The sequence below is a fragment of the Chamaea fasciata genome, unplaced genomic scaffold (genome assembly GCF_029207755.1).
Source record: "Chamaea fasciata isolate MVZ Bird 193981 ecotype frontalis unplaced genomic scaffold, bChaFas1.0.hap1 SCAF_11, whole genome shotgun sequence".
Classification (NCBI taxonomy): domain Eukaryota; kingdom Metazoa; phylum Chordata; class Aves; order Passeriformes; family Sylviidae; genus Chamaea; species Chamaea fasciata.
In genome coordinates, this window is record NW_027094096.1 from 23,843,830 (window position 1) to 23,862,740 (window position 18,911).

The window sequence follows — 18,911 nt, forward strand, 5'->3', positions numbered from 1 at the left end:
ATTGCTGCAATGACTAATTAACTCAATGACCAGACACGCTGTTTCTGGTCAGAATTTCATTGGGGGGTTTTGTGTTGTGTTTCAGTGGGAGGCTGAGAGCTCCTGCCTCACTGGGTGTTTTTCCCTGGGTGTGTTCTCAGCCAAACCACCAGGACTCTGCTCTCCCGAGCTGTCTGGAGCATGGATTTTCCTTTCATCAGCTGGGTTTTCCCAGTGCCCCCTCCTCCCCTGCTCCCTGAACTGCCTCCAGTATTTTGAGGAGTCCCTGCCAGCCCCGGTCATGGGATGCCCACGGCTGCTCTGCTGCTGCCAAATCCCCAAGTGATGGAATTTTCCCTTTGAATTCCGACTTCCCCTCTCGTTAGTCCTAAACCAGAGAATCATGCCGGGATCACCCTCTGGGAGCTGGAAAACTGAGCATCCCCCTGTGCTGCTCATCCTCTGCTCCAAGGCCAGGGCTGTGGCCCAGCTCCACTTGCTTTTAGGTCACAGAAACTCATTAAATTCTCTATTTAGCCAAGCATTTGGCATTCCCTGAATTACAGGGATCCTGTGGCAGTGAGGACCAGCTCAGCTACGCCATGGTCCCCCTGGCTCTGGCATTCTGACCCTTGTCAGGCACAGAGGTGGGAATATCATTAACAAAAGTATTCCCCTTCCCTGAAAATGCTGCCAGGGCTCCATTCCCCTTCCCTTCCCCTGCCTGTCCCTGCTGCTTCCTGGATTAACATGAAATCCAAACACATCATTAGGAAAACTGACACAAACCCCTCACGCTTGTGAAAGATCAGTAACTACATCCTTGTTTATTGACTGCAGTCAAGTTTTATTATGCCTCAAATAATTAAATACTGCAACCATGACATTAAAAATACAGGCCAATTTACCAAAATAATTGTATTCTGAAGATTATGTACATATTATACATTTTACAGTCTCATGTAAACTTTTTTTTTTATACATAAGGTAAATCTGATTTATGGTAACTAGAAAACCCAAAATACTCACTGACAAAAATCTTCCTATGAAACGTAAGCACTGGATCTGGGACAATTAGGAAAATTGCAATGAATGGAAACCAACTATAAAACATAATATAATCAAGTTAGTAGAAAAATTAATTAAATTACATTCATATAAAAAAATTAAACTAAAAAAATTGCTATGCATCATTATTAAAAAAAAAAAAAAAGGAAAACCACGCCCACACTCCCTCTCCCTTTATATATTAACACAGCCTTTGATGGGGAGCTCCCCTGTGCCTCATTTCCAGCAATGGGGCATAGCCTGGGAAATCCAGATTCCCATTCTCCTTTAACATATATTAAATAACTAGTGTCTGTACCAATACAAATATTGTATAATTCATGCACTGGGATTATGTAGAGGGTAGCCCACACCAAGGCACAATTTTTGTGTCATTTCCCCACCCCACCCCCCCTCAGGTTTCAGCATGCAGTGCTGGAAATGTTTGCTGGGCTAAACAACTTCTGTGGGCTTTGGCTCGAGTCTGAGTCTCACCCTGGGGCACACAGAAATCCTTCCAGCAGGTTTTTGTAAATAAATAAGGAAAAGAAGGTAAAGGCCTTTAAGTTCAACTTAATCTTGCACCAACTGTGTCAGCTCAGCTACCACACCCTCCAGAAAACATGGCACTGAGGCAACATCAGTCTGGTTCTGGTCAAATATTTTATATATTAACTAGGACAAGGAAATTGCTGCTGCTGTAAATCTTCATCCCTGTGACAGCTGTAGTGTTTTGATTTGGCATAATGGAGCTCCAAGCCTAAATTGGTTTTTAGCTCCCAGCTCCTCTCAGCACAGCCCCATTTGCATGAGCAGCCAGGTACTGCTTGTAATTGAAGTACCTGGGAATGCTCATTAAAATAAATGCATAATTGAACCGTATCTAAACAGCTGCCAAAATTAACAGCTGGTAACTTGGCTGCATTCTGAAGGCTTGTAAAATTTGCATATTTCATAACTGTTCTGGACCTAGAAAAGGCCTGGTCCTGCAAAGGGAGGACTTTTGACTTTGTGAGGTTACAAGGAATAAGCAGCCCTTGGTCAGAATAAATCCATGGAAGACAACGAGCTGGAGTGACTGAAGTCACCTGGATTTAGGCACTAGGAATATTCCTTCAGTGTTGAGTGCACCTGAAAGGACACCAAACATTCTGGCAGGCCTGGACAAGGTGAAAAGTGTATCCAAAATGGCCTCTATAAATCGTGCCCAGAATTACAAAAAATTCAACCTAGAGGATGTCTGGTTATGTACAGCCTGGATAAAAAAGAAATGCTAATTTAGAGTATCAAAATACTGTATTCATATAAACGCAGGACAGCACCTAATAGAAAAGTAAAAAGTGGAAAAACACAAGCTTTTTTTTTTTTCTTTTTAAAATTAAATACCCTAAAAAAAAGTTGGTTTAAAAAAAAAGAAACAAACCACAACAGGAATTTGTGTACTGGAAAAAGAAAAATGAAGGGAGGAACTACATCTCCCCTCGTCTGCGAGTTTTTGCTGCAACAGCTCTGCCTTCCTCTTCCTCCTCCTCTTCCTCCTCATAATTCTCTTCGTGAATTTCTTTCTGGTTGTTGTCTTGCATTTCTTGCTCTTGGTCTGTCACTCTGTTACTCTTTTCGTCTGCCTGATTGGGGAAAACAAAACAAAACAAACTTACATTCAGTGCCAGTTTCCTTATAGCTTATTTTAGGGCAATGAAATGATCTTCAGCTGCAGTTGCGAGAACTGACGGGCAGAAACAGAAAAAAACCCCGATTTTTCAAAGCCTCCAGGGAACAAGAATTGACAAAGAGATGGAAGGGTGAGCTAAAGGAAGCTGAGACAGCATGAAACGTTAAGCTGTATGATCCAAAGCAAGCTAGAACAATTATTATGTCACATCCCTGTGCCACGACCAGCTGTGGTCAGAGTTTGACCCTGTCCCTGACCCCTGGGCTTTCACAGGACTCACGTTTTCCTCGTTTTCCCCATAGGGCTCCTCAGCATTGTGCTCCAGCTCTCGTTTCTTCTCCTCAGTCAGATCCTCCTGCACCTGCAAAGCACAGGAGATGTTCTGTATGGTTTAATTGCCTTTCAGAGAGTGGCCTGTGGCACAACTGGGCACATTTTCACAGTGATATTTTTACAGAACAAAGGTTCTAAAGAAGGGAGAAGAGAGCAGGGAGAGGTTAAAGGAGGATAAAAAGAACCATAACCACCCAACACTCAGGAAACTCACTTCCTCTGAGAGCATCTAACTTTTAAATACAATTCTCACAGACAATCTCTTCCAGTGCTCTCCTTGGGGAGAGCAGGTCACGCTCAATCTGTGTCCCTGATGGTCAGCTTTTGGACCTCTCATTCCTTTCTGTTCTGTCAGCACTCTCCCCCCATTCCGTGCCCCACTTCCCACGTTAGGTGCAAATTTGGAAGAGGAATGTTTTGAAATAAACTTGATTTCCTTTAGGGGAGTGCTGCTGAACTTGTCTGCTCCAAACAGCTCCTGTGAGCTGGGTCAGAGGCATCCATCACACCAGCATCACTTTGGGAAAGATGTGAACAGCAATGGGTAATATTTGAGTCCACCTACTAAAGAGACTGATCCCCACTGCAGCATCTCTCTTCTCTCTTAATTGCTCACTCCATCCCTGCTGCCTCTTCCCTACTTCCAGTCAGCACATCCTTTATGAGATGAGTACAAATTGCTTCCTGGAAGCCAACGAGCAGCTGCCAAAGGCCAGCTCTGCCCAGTTCCCAATGGCCTGCTTGGATGTGAGCAGCAGCATTTTGCGCTGGTGAATGCTAAGTGCATCCCAGCTAATCCAAAGTGCTCCCCATGAGGGAGTGACAGCAGCCAATTCCAGGGCTTTGCTTTGGAAGCAGAAATAGGGATTGATCAGGTACCACTGAGGGGCTGTGGGGTGGCACAGGGTGGTGCCGGCACAATGAGTTTGACATGAAGGAAAAAGTCCCTTCCCTCCCTCTCTCCTCCAGCTCCATGTGCTGTCAGCTTCCTGAGCACCTCCAAGAACTGCAGCTTGGATTGCTCAGGAGGAGCACAGATAAATCAAAGTCAGAGCTAAAGAGTAAGTAAATGGCCAAGGAAGCAGTTTGCTCAGAACTGCAGTGTGTGATTAGAGATTAATGAGGTTTTCTGTGACCTTGAGGTTTCCAGGAATTTTTCCTTGTGTTGTGAAAGGCTTAATCTTTTCAATTATTGCACAATTAATGCTGTGTGGCATGGAAGACTAATGGATGGCGGCACAGGAGCATGAGTAACCCAGAGTGGATCCAGAAGGGGACAGCAGAGTAATGGCAAAGACTTCCCAGGTTTGCTAAAGTCACACAGAGTGAATCCTGCAGTTCTAAGACACCAAGGTTGAGTGTTAATGGAGTTGTGCTCTGCTGCCTGAGCCTACACCTGCCTTGGGTCTGTGCTCTTACCTCCTCTTCTCCCTCTTCCTGGTATTGTTCATCCACATTATCCTCCTGCTGGTCAGGATTTCCTGCCATCTGCACAGAGATCACATAAAAAATTCAGTTCTGTGAGCTTGCCTAATAACCAGAGGGCTGAAGATTAAAGCTTCTTGTTCTGGAACTAAAGCTCTCTGTAAAGCTCAAGTAACAATAATGGCAGGAGAAGTTTTAGTGCATTCATTAGCAGCTGTGAGAGCCCAGCTCTGTGATTTAAAATTGCCCTCAATTAAAAAATAGCAGGATGAATATAAGAAAAATCACTTCACAGAATAAAGCAAGACTTTCCATAGTAAGCAGGAAGAGAATGGAAGGAAGGGAATATCCACCCCATTGAAGACCAACGGCATAAAAATTCAGACTCTCTGCCTGGAGGAGTTTACAGCTGCAACACAGTTGAAATGTGCAGCTTTAACCTCCTGAAGGAGCCCCAGAGGTGCCTCTTTTGCCTTTACCCACCACCAAGTGCTCCTCCATTCCTGGATGTCCTTGTTTCTGACCCGTTTCCTTGCGCTTTTCATTTTCATCAGGCAGGTTTTCTTCTCTCTCTTGCTCAGCTTCTTCAAATTCATCTTCTCCCTGATTATTGGGGTCATCAGCAGGATTCACATCTTCCATGGCTGCCTTCTGCAATTGACAGGAGTGAGTGTTAAACACTTCTAGCTCGTGGCCCAGTTGCATTTCCCTTGAAAGAACAGCAGCATGGGCTGTCAGAGCCAGCTCCATCCCCACTGGGTCACTCAGGGGTCACTGAGGTACCTCAGCAGTGAGCAGGGACAGAAATGCAGGTGCCTGTCTGCTGAAACCCACAGAGTGTGAGCACTTCTGTCCCAGAGGCTGCTGAACAGCCTGTGTTTACTGACCAGCTGACAGTGCCTGATAAGGCCATGTGAACAAAGATAAGGGTTTAATGCTCACATTGGCATCATTCAGTATCAGCCTGTCCTGCTCTGTTCACCTTGGCTATGTCTACATGGAAACAAAACACTTTTCACCTTTGCCACGCAGAAAAGGAGCATTTTCTGCTTATCATTCCATAAAAGCAGCTATCTTTAGAGAAAACAAGTTAAAGGTCTCTTAGAAATATTCACCGTACATCTTAATTTGCTGAATGGGAGGGGAGTAAGGGAGATGCACCTGATGCTGACAGCACCAGGTAAGCTGGAGTTTGGGGGAAGGCACAGGGTGACTCTCCTGCCCCAGATCTCTGTGCAGTCCATGTCAGGGCTCAGTTCAGTGCTGACCTACATCCTCTTTCAGCACCTCACACCTCTGTACTGACTCCAGCTGGCTACAGTGGCTCTTGACCTGGCCTTTAATTAATGACAGCATGAAAAATACCATCCCCTCTCATTTTCACTGGGCACTGCTGGTATTTTTTTGAAGCCGAATGTACCTGTTCAAGTCCCAGCTAAGACCAAATCCTTTATTCCACCGAAAGCACAGATCAAAGGAATGTGGAAATAAACACCTTGTTTCCACCAAGGAAGCTTTTTCCTTTTATTTCTTCCCAAATGAGTTAAGGACACCTTTAAATAGATTTTAGATGTTGTTTTCAACTGTCAAGCCTGTCTTTCCTAGCAGACCTCTGCTTATCTCACTTCTATAAGGTGCAATTATGTCAGACGAGACCTGTGGGTTCTCACTTCAGTAACACTGCAACCCTCAGCATCTCAATTCATACTTACTGATTCATCAGCCTGCTGATTTTCTGCCTGATGTTCTGCTTCTTGCTGTTCATTTGCATTATTCTGATCATCATCTTCACCTTCATCCTGGTGCTGGTTGTTGTGTTCATAAGCTGAGGAGTTTTTTAGATGATTATTGGTTTACAGCAGTTTTTAGTTATCCTTTTTTAAAAGTCTCCTACAGACAAGGTTCCACATGTGCTTTTAGCAGTGGGCAGCCTCTACATAAACAGATAATGCTCACAGAATCGAGTTACTCCTAATAGGAATTATAAATTAAAAGATCAGGCCAGGTTGGATGGGGCATTGAACAACCTGGACTAGTGGGAGGTGTCCCTGTCCATGGCAGGGGTGTGGAATGAGATGAGTGCCTTCCAACCCGAACAATTCCATGATTCTGTTACTTAAAGAGATCAAACAAACCCATAGGCAAAGCCAGGAATATAACCAAGATCCACGGAGCCAGGTAATAACAGCTCAGTCAAAAGGACACTTTTCCGTTCAGGAATGTGGACGTGATCTTTGGTAATTCCTCTATTTCACTCAGTCAGTTCAGCCATGGTTATTTGAGCTTCTGGTTTTAAATTGCAAGTTTATGTTTCACTTGAATCCAATCTGGATATGAAATGAATATTAAAGTCTCCCATGCAAGGCAGTACACAGGGAGCCTGTGGGCATGGCAGGGACAGAAACTCTCTCTTACCTCCTTCCTCTTCCTGAATACCTTGCTCTTCCTCCCCCTGTACAATGTCCTGGTCCATGTTATCATAATGAGCCTGTTGGCTGAGAACATTAAAAGCCAAGCATCATTTCAGTTTCAAAATGTGTTTTCTGCTTTAATAAACAAACCCCCCACCTGCAGCTCTGCCTCTCTCAGCAGCTGCCAGGGCAGGCCCCAGTTTCCTTCTCTATCATCTGATGTTTTCTCACATCACCTTTCCTGAAAAATGCTTGATAGAACAGAGACTTTCTTGTGCTGCTACACTGACTTTGTGTTGTGTGTCTCTGTATGTGGAGCCTGCAGTCCTCAAGTATATGGGTCAGGCAAAGAGTCAAGTCAGGACTCGGAATTTTAGGGAACAAACCTCCAGCTCTTCAAGGAATTAGCCAACAGGACCCCCTGGAAATCTGCCCTCAGGCACAAGGGAGCAGAACAAAGCTGACAACACAAAACCCAGAGCATAACAAAGGCATGAGGGAGAGTTGAACCTGAGGCTGTTTCTGTGGAGTCTCTCCCCTTGCTCTGCCTGTCTCTGCAGCTGGAGCTCTCTCTCCTGGAGCTGCTGCTGCCTCAGGAGCTGCCCTCGCAGCCTCTGCTGGTGCAGGGATTCCTGCTGCTGCCTCAGCTGCTTGGCCTCCTCTGCTCTCCTGGCTCCAAGGTGCTGCTGCTCCAGCTGCTGTTCATAAGCTGCTTTCTGTCTCTCTGTTGGCATTACCTGTCAGAGAAATGTGTTAGTCACAGGTTAATCATCCTCTCAGTGATCAGAAACAAGCAGGGAGAAACCTGTCCAGAGGGAAACACAAGCTCCGTGCAATCACAGCAAAGTGATTTAAAAGTTTTTGTGCCTCTGCTTGGAGTTAAAAGGTTTTTTTTGGAACACAGAGTGGAAGTGTTGGGGTGTCTGTGGAGTACACAGGGAAGAAAGGAGATTGTGGGCTAAGGAAAGCCATGCTTTTCCTATAAATGATAACATGCCTCCCAACATATTACACAGTAAAAAGAGGTTTTGGTGACTGACGAGACAGCAAAAGTTTCCACTGATTTAAGTGGCAATCTCAGGGGGAGTTGCTTTTAGCCTTAAGTGAGACACTGCACATCTTTTTATACTCAGCAATAACTTAGACTAACTCCAGTTTCCCAGCTGAACCCATTGCTGCTGCTCTGACCCTCTGCACCTCTTCAGCAACAGTTTCTCATTACACCAGAGGGACACAATTAACCTGCCAGGACATAAAGTGTTTACAAAGCCTAAAGTGAGGCCAGTGAAATACATTTTCCACTGCAGATCCAGTCTAGGATGTAAATCCAGGATTTGCTGGTTTCATTTAGAGCTGCACACCGATTTCCCCTGGCTATTTTAGTCATGTTTGCCTGGCAGTTAAAATTCCCTGTCAAACAACAGTGAGCAGCGAGCTGGCAGTGTGTTTGCAGAAGGCACGTACCTCTGACAAGGAGACACTCTGCAATTTGCTGAGATGCATCAAGTTACCAAAGCAGAGCAGCTCTCCATCCCAGCCTCCCTCTCACCTGCTGAGCTCTTCATCAGCTACCACGGGCCTCAGGTTTAAAGTGGAAGACAGGGTTCAGCCTGCTGCTCTTTTTCTCTTTTTCCATCTGTTGCTTTTTATCAGCAGAATTAATGTTCATTAAGATCTGGCCAGCACTGCAGTACAAGTGTGCTCAAGTTGAGCCTGAATCCTATTGCATCCAAGTGCTTCGAATCCCTAATTTTCTATAAATGTGACAGTAATTTTATCTAAAAAACCGTGAGTGCTCTGAATGCCAAACTCTCTATAAAAGCTTTACTTCGTCTAGGAACAGGTGACTGCAATACCAGGCCAGCAGTGATAAGAGAAACCTCCATTTAAAGAGCAGATTTAATCACTTAGAAAAGAGCTCCCTACCTCTGAGTGCAGGTGATCACCCAACATGTTGGTTTCCTCTTCCTTTTGTTCCTGCTTTTTCCATTCGTGCTCCTCTGGGACCTGGTCCTGTTCCTCCTCCAGGTGCTCAGGCTGCCCTGCCTGCTCCATTTCTTCCTCTTCAAGCTCCTTTTTGCGTTCCTCTTCCATCTGCTCTGCCCTCTGCTCCTCATCCTCTCCAGCCTCTCTCTGCTCCTGGATGTTGAGCTCCTTGGCATTCTGGCCCTCGTGAGCCCTTCCCTGCACGTGGAAAGGCTCAGCCCTGGCCTGTTCCTGGCTATTTATTCCTTCTCTCTCCTTTGGCTTCTCGTTCTGCAAAACAGACACAGGATTATGTGTGTACAACACATTAATGGATTTTAGCTTGAACAGAGCCAAGGACAGACTTGGATCCTTTATCCCAGCCCAGGGCTGTTGTCAGGAGGGCCAAAAGCCTGGTTTGGAATGAGCTCCTCCTGCCAACTGGGGTCATTACCTGGTTTGTGGCTGCACAGCTACACAAGGTGTTGTACAGTTCCACCAAAAAGCTAAGCCTCATTTTAGCTGCAGTGGAATAAAAACTCTTACAATTCTGAAAAGCCAGCTTTGTGTTTTAGACAGACAGTTTAGTGCTGGCTTTGGCAGAACTGGGTTCACAGCTGGACTTGAAGATCTGGAAGTTCTTTTCCAACCTAAATGATTCTATGATTTTTATTTCTTCTGTAGGTTCTGCTGGCCAAAAATTCTCATAAAACAAAATCACAACTGTTTTTTAACTTCCAGACCACACATTTTCTGCTTAAGCCTTGGTGTGCCAATTTTAAATACACTAACTTCAATGTGCCACTGGAACCTTGTAAAATAAAAATTTCTTTAGAATTTCTAAAAGCTTTAATACTTGAGATAGCTAAATTTTTACATTTCTTATCAGAAAAAGATTTTTGAGCAACTTTTTAAAACAGCTGGTACAAATACACTTAAAACTGGGCTAGTCAGGTGAGAAAAGACCATTGTGAATAGATTTTCTTGCTACTCAACAATTAAACCATTCCTCACTGCTTTCCTCCAGAAGTGACAAAGGTGCACAGCCAAACACACACACTCCTGAGACACACTGAGCACATTTTGCTGAATCAGAGCCATTCCTGGGGTGTCTGGAGCCTTTTACCTCGTGTTGCTGCTCAGCCCCGGCTCCGTGCTGCTCCGGGGGGTGGCTCTGGGGGGACGGGCCCCGCACCTCGGGCTGCTCATTCCCCCCTTCCACCTTCTCTGCATCTTGGAAACTTGGGATCTTTTTGAGGGTGTCCTTCAGCTGTTTGTATTCCTCCACCTGAGTCTAAAGCCAACACATTAATTACAATATGTCCAAATTAATTTCTTAATCAAATGTAGTCGCCTCGGAGTGAAGTCGTTGGCAGGACATGTGGTAGAAAACTTGGTATTCCAGGGAGGAGAAATATTAAAATTTACTTTCTTCCTCCAAACATTAGATGACACTGATCCATCAGGATCTTTTGAAAGTGCACATGCATACAAAGTGTACCAAAACCATCTCTGTGGGACAAAGAGGAGGAGTTGTTTTATTCATGCCAAGCAGGAGAAGTGTCAGAAGGGGATGATGCAGCTTTCCTGGCAGACCAAAGCGAGGGAAGTCGAGAGCACCACAACTTCTCCTTTGCTGGTAGAAAAGAAGTGCAGCTCTTTCAGAAACAGAAGTTTTAAAGTACATCTACGTGTCATGAAAATGCCAAGTGCTCAACATTTAGACAGGTGTTAGACAAGACAACAGCCAACATACGGAACTGAGGCAAAGAAAAGTCACAGTGGTGAAAAGCAAGGGGAAAAACAGAAGGGAAAAAAAAAAGAAGTAGAAGGAAAATGAAAATTTCCAAAGGCTTCCTGCAGTGCAACAGTAAAATGTTGGAATTTGATTTGCTGTTTAACCTTGGACAGGATCAGGAAGCTTTAAAGAAAATCCAGCAGGGTTGGGACCCCAATCCCTGGCTCTGCAGCAGGAAGATTTCCAATTAAAATGGATTTTTTGGGGTGGGCAGGGTGTATAAAAGCTGACCAGCAGCATACCCAACAGGTGCCACACCAGAGACTTTCCCTGCTGCTCCAGGGGAGGTGTGGGTGTGTTTAAGAACCTCCACAAGCCTACGGACCCCTAAAACAGAATGGCCTAAAGGGAAAGCAGAGTGCACAGCGATTACTCCTGTCAGTCCAGGGGATGCCACTACTCCCTGAGTAACTGCTGGAGAGGACAAACTTCAGAGGAAAAAGGAGTATTTACTGAACATAAAGCTAATACTCAGGTGTCTGATTTTTTTTTTTTTGTCACCACTTGGTGACCATGCAGAGAGATGAACACGCTGGGATATGTTGGAATGAGTCCAGAGGAGATCGTGGAGAAGCTCCAAGGGCTGGAGCCCCTCTGCTCTGGAGCCTGGCTGGGAGAGCTGGGGGTGCTCAGCTGGAGAGGAGAAGGATCCAGGGAGGGCTCAGAGCCCCTTCCAAGGCCTAAAGGGGCTCCAGGAGAGCTGGAGAGGGACTGGGGACAAGGGATGGAGGGACAGGACGAGGGGCAGTGGCCTTAAGCTGAAGCAGGGAAGGTTTAGATTTGATATTGAGAATAAATTCTTTACTATAAGAGTGGTGAGGCCCTGGCAAAGGTTGCCCTGAGAAGTTGTGGCCTCCCTGGAAATGTCCAAGGCCAGGTTGGACAGGGCTGGGAGCAACCTGGGCTAGTGAAAGGTGTCCCTGCCCTTGGCAGGGGGAGGAATTAGATGAGCTTTAAGGTCCCTTCCAACCCAAACCATTCCATGATATTTAAACAGTGCCCATCCAGATCAGAATTCAAGTACTCTGTCCTACTGCAGAGTCACTAAACTGAACATTCTGATTCAAGGCCACAGCTTAAAAGGTGCTGATACTGGCAGAAAACAGGGTTTATTAAAATATTTAATCAATCTGCCTGGCTGGGAAAAAGCACAAAGACCGAAACACTTTAAAGATTCAGGTTAGCGCAGTACTGACTACTGGTGTTCAATGTTTAGAATACACCTAGAAACAGAGGGATCATTTATGGAGCTGGTAAAGAATCCCTTGGGGACTTTCTGCAGCTGGTTTGCAGGAGAAACTACACAAGGGTGTGAAATACCCTGTTTTCAATGTGCAAGACCCTTCTCTGGAGGGTCCCCACGGGACAAATGTCACACCCTGACTGCAGACAGAGAGGCTTTGTGTGACACAGGCTGTCTAATTAAAGAACTGAATCAAAGCCAGGAGTGTGGGGAGCTTCCCTTTGGGTTTGGTGAACCTTGAATCAGCTCCTCCACGTGGCCTGGTGGAATTTCAGATGTTATCAGCACACACCACATAGCAAACGTGGCCAGTGGGAGAAGAGCTCAAAATTAGCTGCCAGTGTGGTTTAGTACTGCAGATTATAATTCTTCAGATATTCAGTCTATGAGGGACCTTCCTGATCTTTCCCTATTTTTAGGTATCTACACATATTGACAGGCACAACAAGCAGAACTGGGGAAAAAAAAAATTCAATGTTTTTAATGCTGCGAACGATTTTGTGGACTGTGAAAATGCCTAAATGAAGAAAATCAGTCAGGAATAAAAATAACTTCACACTGCCTCATTGCCTTTCCCTCTGATCTTTCACCAAAAGTCTTCCTGTGCTGCAACATCACTCCCACTTTCAGATTCCCTGTGGCCTCCACAGCTTGTGCTGGCACAGCTGACTGAGCCTGCAACAGTTTGTGCTTCATGGATAGTTCACTTGAAAATGACATTTAAGAAACTTAATGCTGCTGGCTCTTCTGAAAACTAATTTGAGTTCCACCTGGAGTTTACACAGCTCCATACACATCTCCAGCTACGTTCTGCTGCTGCTGCACTGATCTGGCTTGCCCAGAGCAGCTGGATCCCTGGCAGTGCCCAAGGCCAGGCTGGATGGGGCTTGGAGCAGCCTGGGATAGTGGAAGGTGTCCCTGCCCACGGCAGGGGCTGGCACTGGATGAGCTTTTTCCAGACCACTCTGGAATTCCACGACAGCCTCACAACCTCTGCAGTCACACACAAGAAGAGATTTTCCATCCAGGTGTGAGAGATAAAGGTGAAGGTCAGAGTGCAGGATGCTGACAGCAGCTCCACCAGAGAGGACAGAGACAGAAAGGCACTGACAGCTCTCAGGGCAGCAGAGACTCTTCTCTCAGGACACACATGCACTGCTGGGCTGGCCCACAGCCTGCTCTGCCCCCCTGGGAGCTGCTGCAGCCCCTGGCGAGCAGCCATGCACTCCTGGGACCCCCATGCCAAAGGCACATGCAGCACCTGCAGCCAGCCCGGCCAGGAGAGACTGGGGAGACAGAGATCTGGGAAGCTGAGAGCTGGCAGGAGCTGCTTTCCTTCTGACCTGAGCAGCAGCTAGTGCACTCTTGTGGTCTTCCAATGTCACCACAAGCTCGTTGTGCTGGGACAGTAAGTTCTTATGCTGTTGCTACACAAAAAGAAGAACATCACACGTTTTACATAAAGTTCATTCTAAAGATCAGCTAGGGAGGCTGGGGGGAGTTTGACCCAGGAAGATAATTCAATTTATTTTGAAAAGAAAACCCTTAGCTGGAATGAAGCACTTATTTATTTCACATGGAATGCATATTAAACAGGCAGAGGAAGTAAGCACACCAGGGAAGGCAATTTGGAGGCCAGGATTTGTGTAACTAAAATAAAAGTAGGGGTAGATGTTGATGAACATTTACAAAAAAAAAAAAAAAACAGAGCTGGAAAACATTAGGCATTGGGTTTTACCAAACCCCAATTTTTAATTTGTAAAACCAAATTCTGATTTCTATACTAAATACTTTTTTTTTTTTTTTTTATGGGCATATACCTGAAGTGCAGGTGGCCAAAGACAAATCCAGTTCAGCCTATTCCTCTCCTTTTTTCCACTCAACAGAAACTACAGCACAGTTTGCCTTGGGAAAATCCCTTCCTAATGATCATTAAGGTTCTCCTCAGAGCAAAGCCTACCTTGACATCCTGGAGCTGGGTGTGAATGTCTTGGTGAGCTTTCCTCAGCTGCCTGTTCTCCTCCCTTAAGTTATACAGGGATTCTGTTGAAGAGAAATGAGAAGAAATAGAGAGTTTAAACCTGGATGGATTTATAACACCAGGCTAAGCATCAAAATTAAGACTATAACACAATCTACATAAAATCCCACATGAGTGCTGTAATAAAAATTAGGTAGAATAATTGTATGGTTTGTTTTTCTTGCCTCTCTCCCCAGCCCTATTAAAAAGCTTTCCATTTTCAGGCAGAAAATCGTAACATTTGGTGAAATTTTCTATCAGTGCACCCAGCCTGCACCTGGAATTCTGCATCACTGCTCCTGCTGGGTGCTGCAGATGGCAAAATTCCCTGTGGAAATCTGAATCCTGGAAAGGCAGACAGCAAGGCACCCTCCTCTCTTTCCCCACATCACACCTGGCAAATGAGAATTTTCTGTCACAGGACCCAGCTATTCCTTTGGAAGGGATGCCCAGATGGCTCCAAAAGCTTCTGGCATCAGGGACAGAGGCTTCTACTCCCACTTTTTACATGATGCTGACGTGGAGCCAACAACCAACCTCTGCCTGCAGTGCAGACAAAGCTGCAAACAGCCCCAGAACCAAACCCTGTGTAAGGGACAGGTGGCAGAGAAGGCTCTGATGGACACAGGGACACAGCCCCATCCTTCTGCTCTACGGAACTCTGTAATGAGGATGGAAGAGGCCTGAAAACTGCCCAGAATCTTCAAAAGGAGACTGGATGTCAAGAGCAAAAACTGAATTCATCACCTAAGTGTGCAGGGGCAACGTGCTCCAGAGGAGCTGGTTCATACAGGTAAAAAGGAGGTGTAAAATGTAAATAAAGTCACATCAGAAGGAGGCACAATTACATCTCTGCTAGCAGTGGCAAATATTTTTACAAAAAAGAAGAGGCAAACCTTTTTCTTTCCAGGTTTATACTGGTCTTAGAATTAAAAATTAAAGACTGACTCAACAACCTCTGACACTCGACAGGGTTTTAAGTGCTGGGTTTTGCTATTTCTGTAACCCAGACAGAAACACAGAGCACATATTAACAGAATTCAGAGAAAGGCCTCAGAAATTCATCAATAAAATGTAACTTGTCAGGGGGCAGGAGATGTATGAATGACCTGTGAGTGAGAACAGAGAAAATGCATCTCTCACACCATACAAAACACAATGCCCAGCACCCAGTTGAACGTGGGCAGTTAGACACAGGCTAAATTTACCCTTCAGCTTGGAGATCTCCTGCTCCTTCTCCTGCTGCAGCTGCAGGTATCGCTCCTTGTGATCACTGAATGTCCTGCTAAACTCTTCTCCTTGTTTCCTGTGATCCTCCTCAAGGTCAGCGTGCTGCTTCTTCAGTTCTTCGTGTTGACTCTGCAAATACCAAGTTGGGACACTGGAACAGCTCTGTATCTGCAGATCTGGCTAATATTGTCTTTGGCAATTTGTTTAGTAAGTGCAGATGAATAGGAAGCATTCATAACAGGAAGGTTATTATTCAAAGCATGCACATTGCAGCTCCTTCCCAACACAGAATGATCTCTGTGATGAGCAGGCTCCTGTTCCAGGGCTGTGTCACCTCACCCCAGAGCTGCACTGTCCCCCTGGGAGCTGTTGAACGTGTCTCAGAAAATCCCTACGTGCCAAACTACATGAGGGCTTATAAGTCAGCATTCCCTACAAGCAATTGCATCTGATAAGATTCAATTACCCACTGGAAAGCCTGACTAGGAAAAAACTGCAGGAAACAATCATTTAAAAGTCAGAGGAAGGCACTGCCCACAGCCTGACACTCTGCAGTGATGCCAGAAGCCAGGCAGGCTGTGTGTCCCCACATAACCAGACCCACGGGTGCTCTGCTGTCCCAGTCACCCACCTTCAGCATCTGGTGCTGCACACTCAGGGCGCTGTATCTGCTGTTGGAGTCTTGCTGGAAAACAGAAACACTGGTGTGAAACCCCCGGACAGTGCCCTGGGCTCTGCACATGCAACTCTGGGAGTCACCAGCCCAGGGATGGTGTCCCCAGGACGCAAATCCATCTCTCCCCTGGCTTTGGAGCAGAGCAAGCTCCCACACTCTGCACAACAGCCTATTTTAACTCCTGTTCCTCAGCTCCCAAACTGCTCCCCAGTTTCAACATGAAATAGCCATAAAATCCTAATTTACTTGCTTTATAAAGAGTTCTCTACAGGTCTCTGGGTCCTCTGCCAGACAGAGCTTTCCTTCTGGCACTTGGTATATAAAACAAAGTTTCTTGATGTCTTTATCCTTTCCAGTTCAAAGCCCATGTGTTAGAAAGCTGTCACTGTTCTTTTCCCTGGGGGCTAAGCTACAAAAAGATTTCTAACACCTTCTTATTCCCACTTTCCCCTTAAATAAAACAACATTACATTTGAACTACCACAATATAAACAGGGGATTATTTTCTAAATTAATTTTCTGGAGAGGTATTAGTATCTCCCACTATAGCTCAAATAATTAGGAATTGGAGAGCACTTATGAATGCAGAGTAGAACTGGGGTAAGTGAGAGCTCTTTCAATTAATATTTTTGCAGGATCTCTTCCTTTGAACAGTCATAATTGCCAAGCATTTCCTTTTCCTTGTAACTCAAATAGCATCAGCTATTAAAACTTGTACTAGGAATGATGACTTACCCTTCCTTTATTTAGTGTTTCCTGTGCTTCTAGTTTATAAACAAGAAAATCTGCAACATAAAAGGGAAAGCACTGATGAAAAAAAAAGCACCAGGAAGATAAGAATCTGTGCTTGAATAACTTGACTGTTGAGTACATAAATTCTCTTTATGAGCTGAATATTCATGCAGAAACAACTTTCAAAGGATCTTATTTAAAAAGAAAAAAAAAGGAAGAAAAAAAGAAAAAGAACCTATGGAGAATTTGACAAAATGTGCAAGTTTTAAAATGCACAAACTTTAAAAAGTTTCATAAAATATTTTCACTTCCAAGTTTCATACCATAGCGAGAGAAGCAGAGCTCAAATTTACAGATGGGTAATTAAATCTGACACATGAACTCTCTCAGCAGAGAGGCCCAAGAGCACCATTCAGAAGCAAAAGGGCATTTATAAATGGCGCATTCTTGGAAATAATCAACCATTTCCTCATTTATTTCTCCACCTCTCTCTTTCCAGGGTTGGAAAAGGCGTCTCCCCCTCGGGCAGCAGCAGGACCATTGCAGGGCCATTCTACACTAGATGGCACCAGAAACCCACCCAGACCCGCACGGTGAGAAGAATCATTTCTTACTCCTTGTCAGCTTTGCTAAAGTCGTATTTTTAATTCAGCAGCTGAGTCCTCAGTTTTAGGAAAAACAGAGGCTTTTCCTTGAAAACTGCAGTGAATTTAGAGGCTGAGGAAACTCAGAGGATTGAATCCTGCTGAACTTCCACAGAGGTGTAAGAAATACAATTTGCCTTTCCCTCACACACACCCAGAATTTAGTTTTAATCAGCACAAGGTGCATAGGCATGTGCTCACCCTGAAGTAAAATCACTGATTCCAAGTTTAATTTGCAGTTGATGGAATGCAGGAAAAGATCCCATGGTTTTGGTACAAGTTTTGAATTTTTGGCATGCCAGGACAGGACTTACACGTGCCCATACCCCACATACATGTTGGGTTTTTTATGTGCATGGATACAAACATATTCTCTGCGCATATTACTTCATATGGCAGTCACCTGTAAATAGCATTAAAAAGATGATTGCTTTTAAAAAGATCCAGTTAAAAAAGATTAAATAAAAAAGAACTGCTAGAAGGAGCAGCACAGCTCTGCCAAGTGGATCCTAATATATTGCTTATATATTACCCAAATGATTTAAAACCGAAGAAAAACCGTTTGAAATTACTTTCTACCGTAATGAAGTTAAATGTCAAAGTGAGAAGTACATTGTTACCTTCTTTTGCTTTCTTATGTTCCAGCCTTTCCTTTTGCAATGACTTTTCTAATCTTGACCGGTGCTCATACACAACTGGAAAGAGAAATTTTGTACACAACCCATTTAAAAAGTAACATACACAAACCACACCATCCAGCCCAACACACCCAGGGAGTGCTGGCACAGGATGCACCAGGAAAATACAAGTGGAATGAGGTCATGGGATAAAGGGCTGTTTGTAACCCTTGTGTCAGTAACTTCTTCCCTTTTTGCACCCTTTATCGATCCCAAACCCTGGCTGATTTGCATTGCTAAACACGGAACAATGGTGATAACCAGGTGAGGGATTTGTTTGTGGAGGCAGCCAGCTGTGGTGGAGCCACCAAAGCCTCTTTGCTTCTCAGGAATGCAGGGACATTTTCCATGTTTCCATCCTCCCCTGCCTCGTTCGCACGCAGACAAGGAAATGAGACAGGACAGCTGCTCTGCCAGAGGAATTCCTGGCAGCACACGAAGAGTCACAAGGAGGGAAGGGAGATGCCCAAGGGCAGGACAGCTCCAGGAGCTGCTGCAGGGCACTGCTGCCCAGGCTGAGGCATGGGGAACCTGGGAGCCACCCCAAATTCTTCCAAAAACTGGGAATACAGTATTCCCCTGCACGGTCTCCCAGCAAAAGGGATTCCCAAAGACTGCCCAATCTGCCCATGATTCCTCTGCAGACACCATCCCAACATGGGGTTTACAATTACGACCTCGTTTGTTGCTTCCAGGTGTGTTTAGGACATCCAACATCCTCTGGCACAAAGTTCCCCCATTTGGCTGCCAGCAAAGCAGGATTTCATTCAGCCTGTACTTTGGACATGGAGTTTGGGATGTGGCACATCAGCCCCTATTCACCCTTTCCTCACCTCTTATTACCTCAAACAGCCAAGTCTGCAGCAAAGATATCAATTAAACTTCATGGAAATGTACAATTATATGTGTCTAAGCTCAGTTTAACACAAGCATCTTTCACTGCCCAGATTACAGTTTGTATTCTTTTAATGAGTTATTAATTTGTATTAAAACAATGAGTGATTTTTCCATCAAAACCACGAAACTCAGTTTCTGAGAATAAACTAGTGAATGCAAGCC

General features: G+C 44.9%; 1 protein-coding gene across 2 annotated transcripts in view; it reads right to left on the bottom strand.

Annotated features, from left to right (window-relative positions):
• Positions 1-793: 793 nt before the first annotated feature.
• The window catches only part of GOLIM4 (golgi integral membrane protein 4), a 29,184-nt gene continuing 11,066 nt past the window's right edge, over positions 794-18,911 (bottom strand). Inside the window, exons 2-16 of one of the 2 annotated variants that reach the window (XM_066193702.1) lie at positions 17,796-17,870; positions 16,535-16,584; positions 15,755-15,808; positions 15,102-15,252; positions 13,834-13,916; positions 13,217-13,300; positions 9,959-10,126; positions 8,794-9,123; positions 7,378-7,604; positions 6,872-6,951; positions 6,169-6,281; positions 4,940-5,107; positions 4,451-4,519; positions 2,979-3,059; positions 794-2,651 (exon numbers count right to left, since the gene is read on the bottom strand). In XM_066193702.1, coding sequence (XP_066049799.1) covers positions 2,496-2,651; positions 2,979-3,059; positions 4,451-4,519; positions 4,940-5,107; positions 6,169-6,281; positions 6,872-6,951; positions 7,378-7,604; positions 8,794-9,123; positions 9,959-10,126; positions 13,217-13,300; positions 13,834-13,916; positions 15,102-15,252; positions 15,755-15,808; positions 16,535-16,584; positions 17,796-17,870 — 1,889 coding nt within the window. In that variant the 3' untranslated portion in view covers positions 794-2,495. The remainder of the gene's footprint in view (positions 2,652-2,978; positions 3,060-4,450; positions 4,520-4,939; positions 5,108-6,168; positions 6,282-6,871; positions 6,952-7,377; positions 7,605-8,793; positions 9,124-9,958; positions 10,127-13,216; positions 13,301-13,833; positions 13,917-15,101; positions 15,253-15,754; positions 15,809-16,534; positions 16,585-17,795; positions 17,871-18,911) is intronic. The other variant, XM_066193703.1, reaches the window with a different exon arrangement.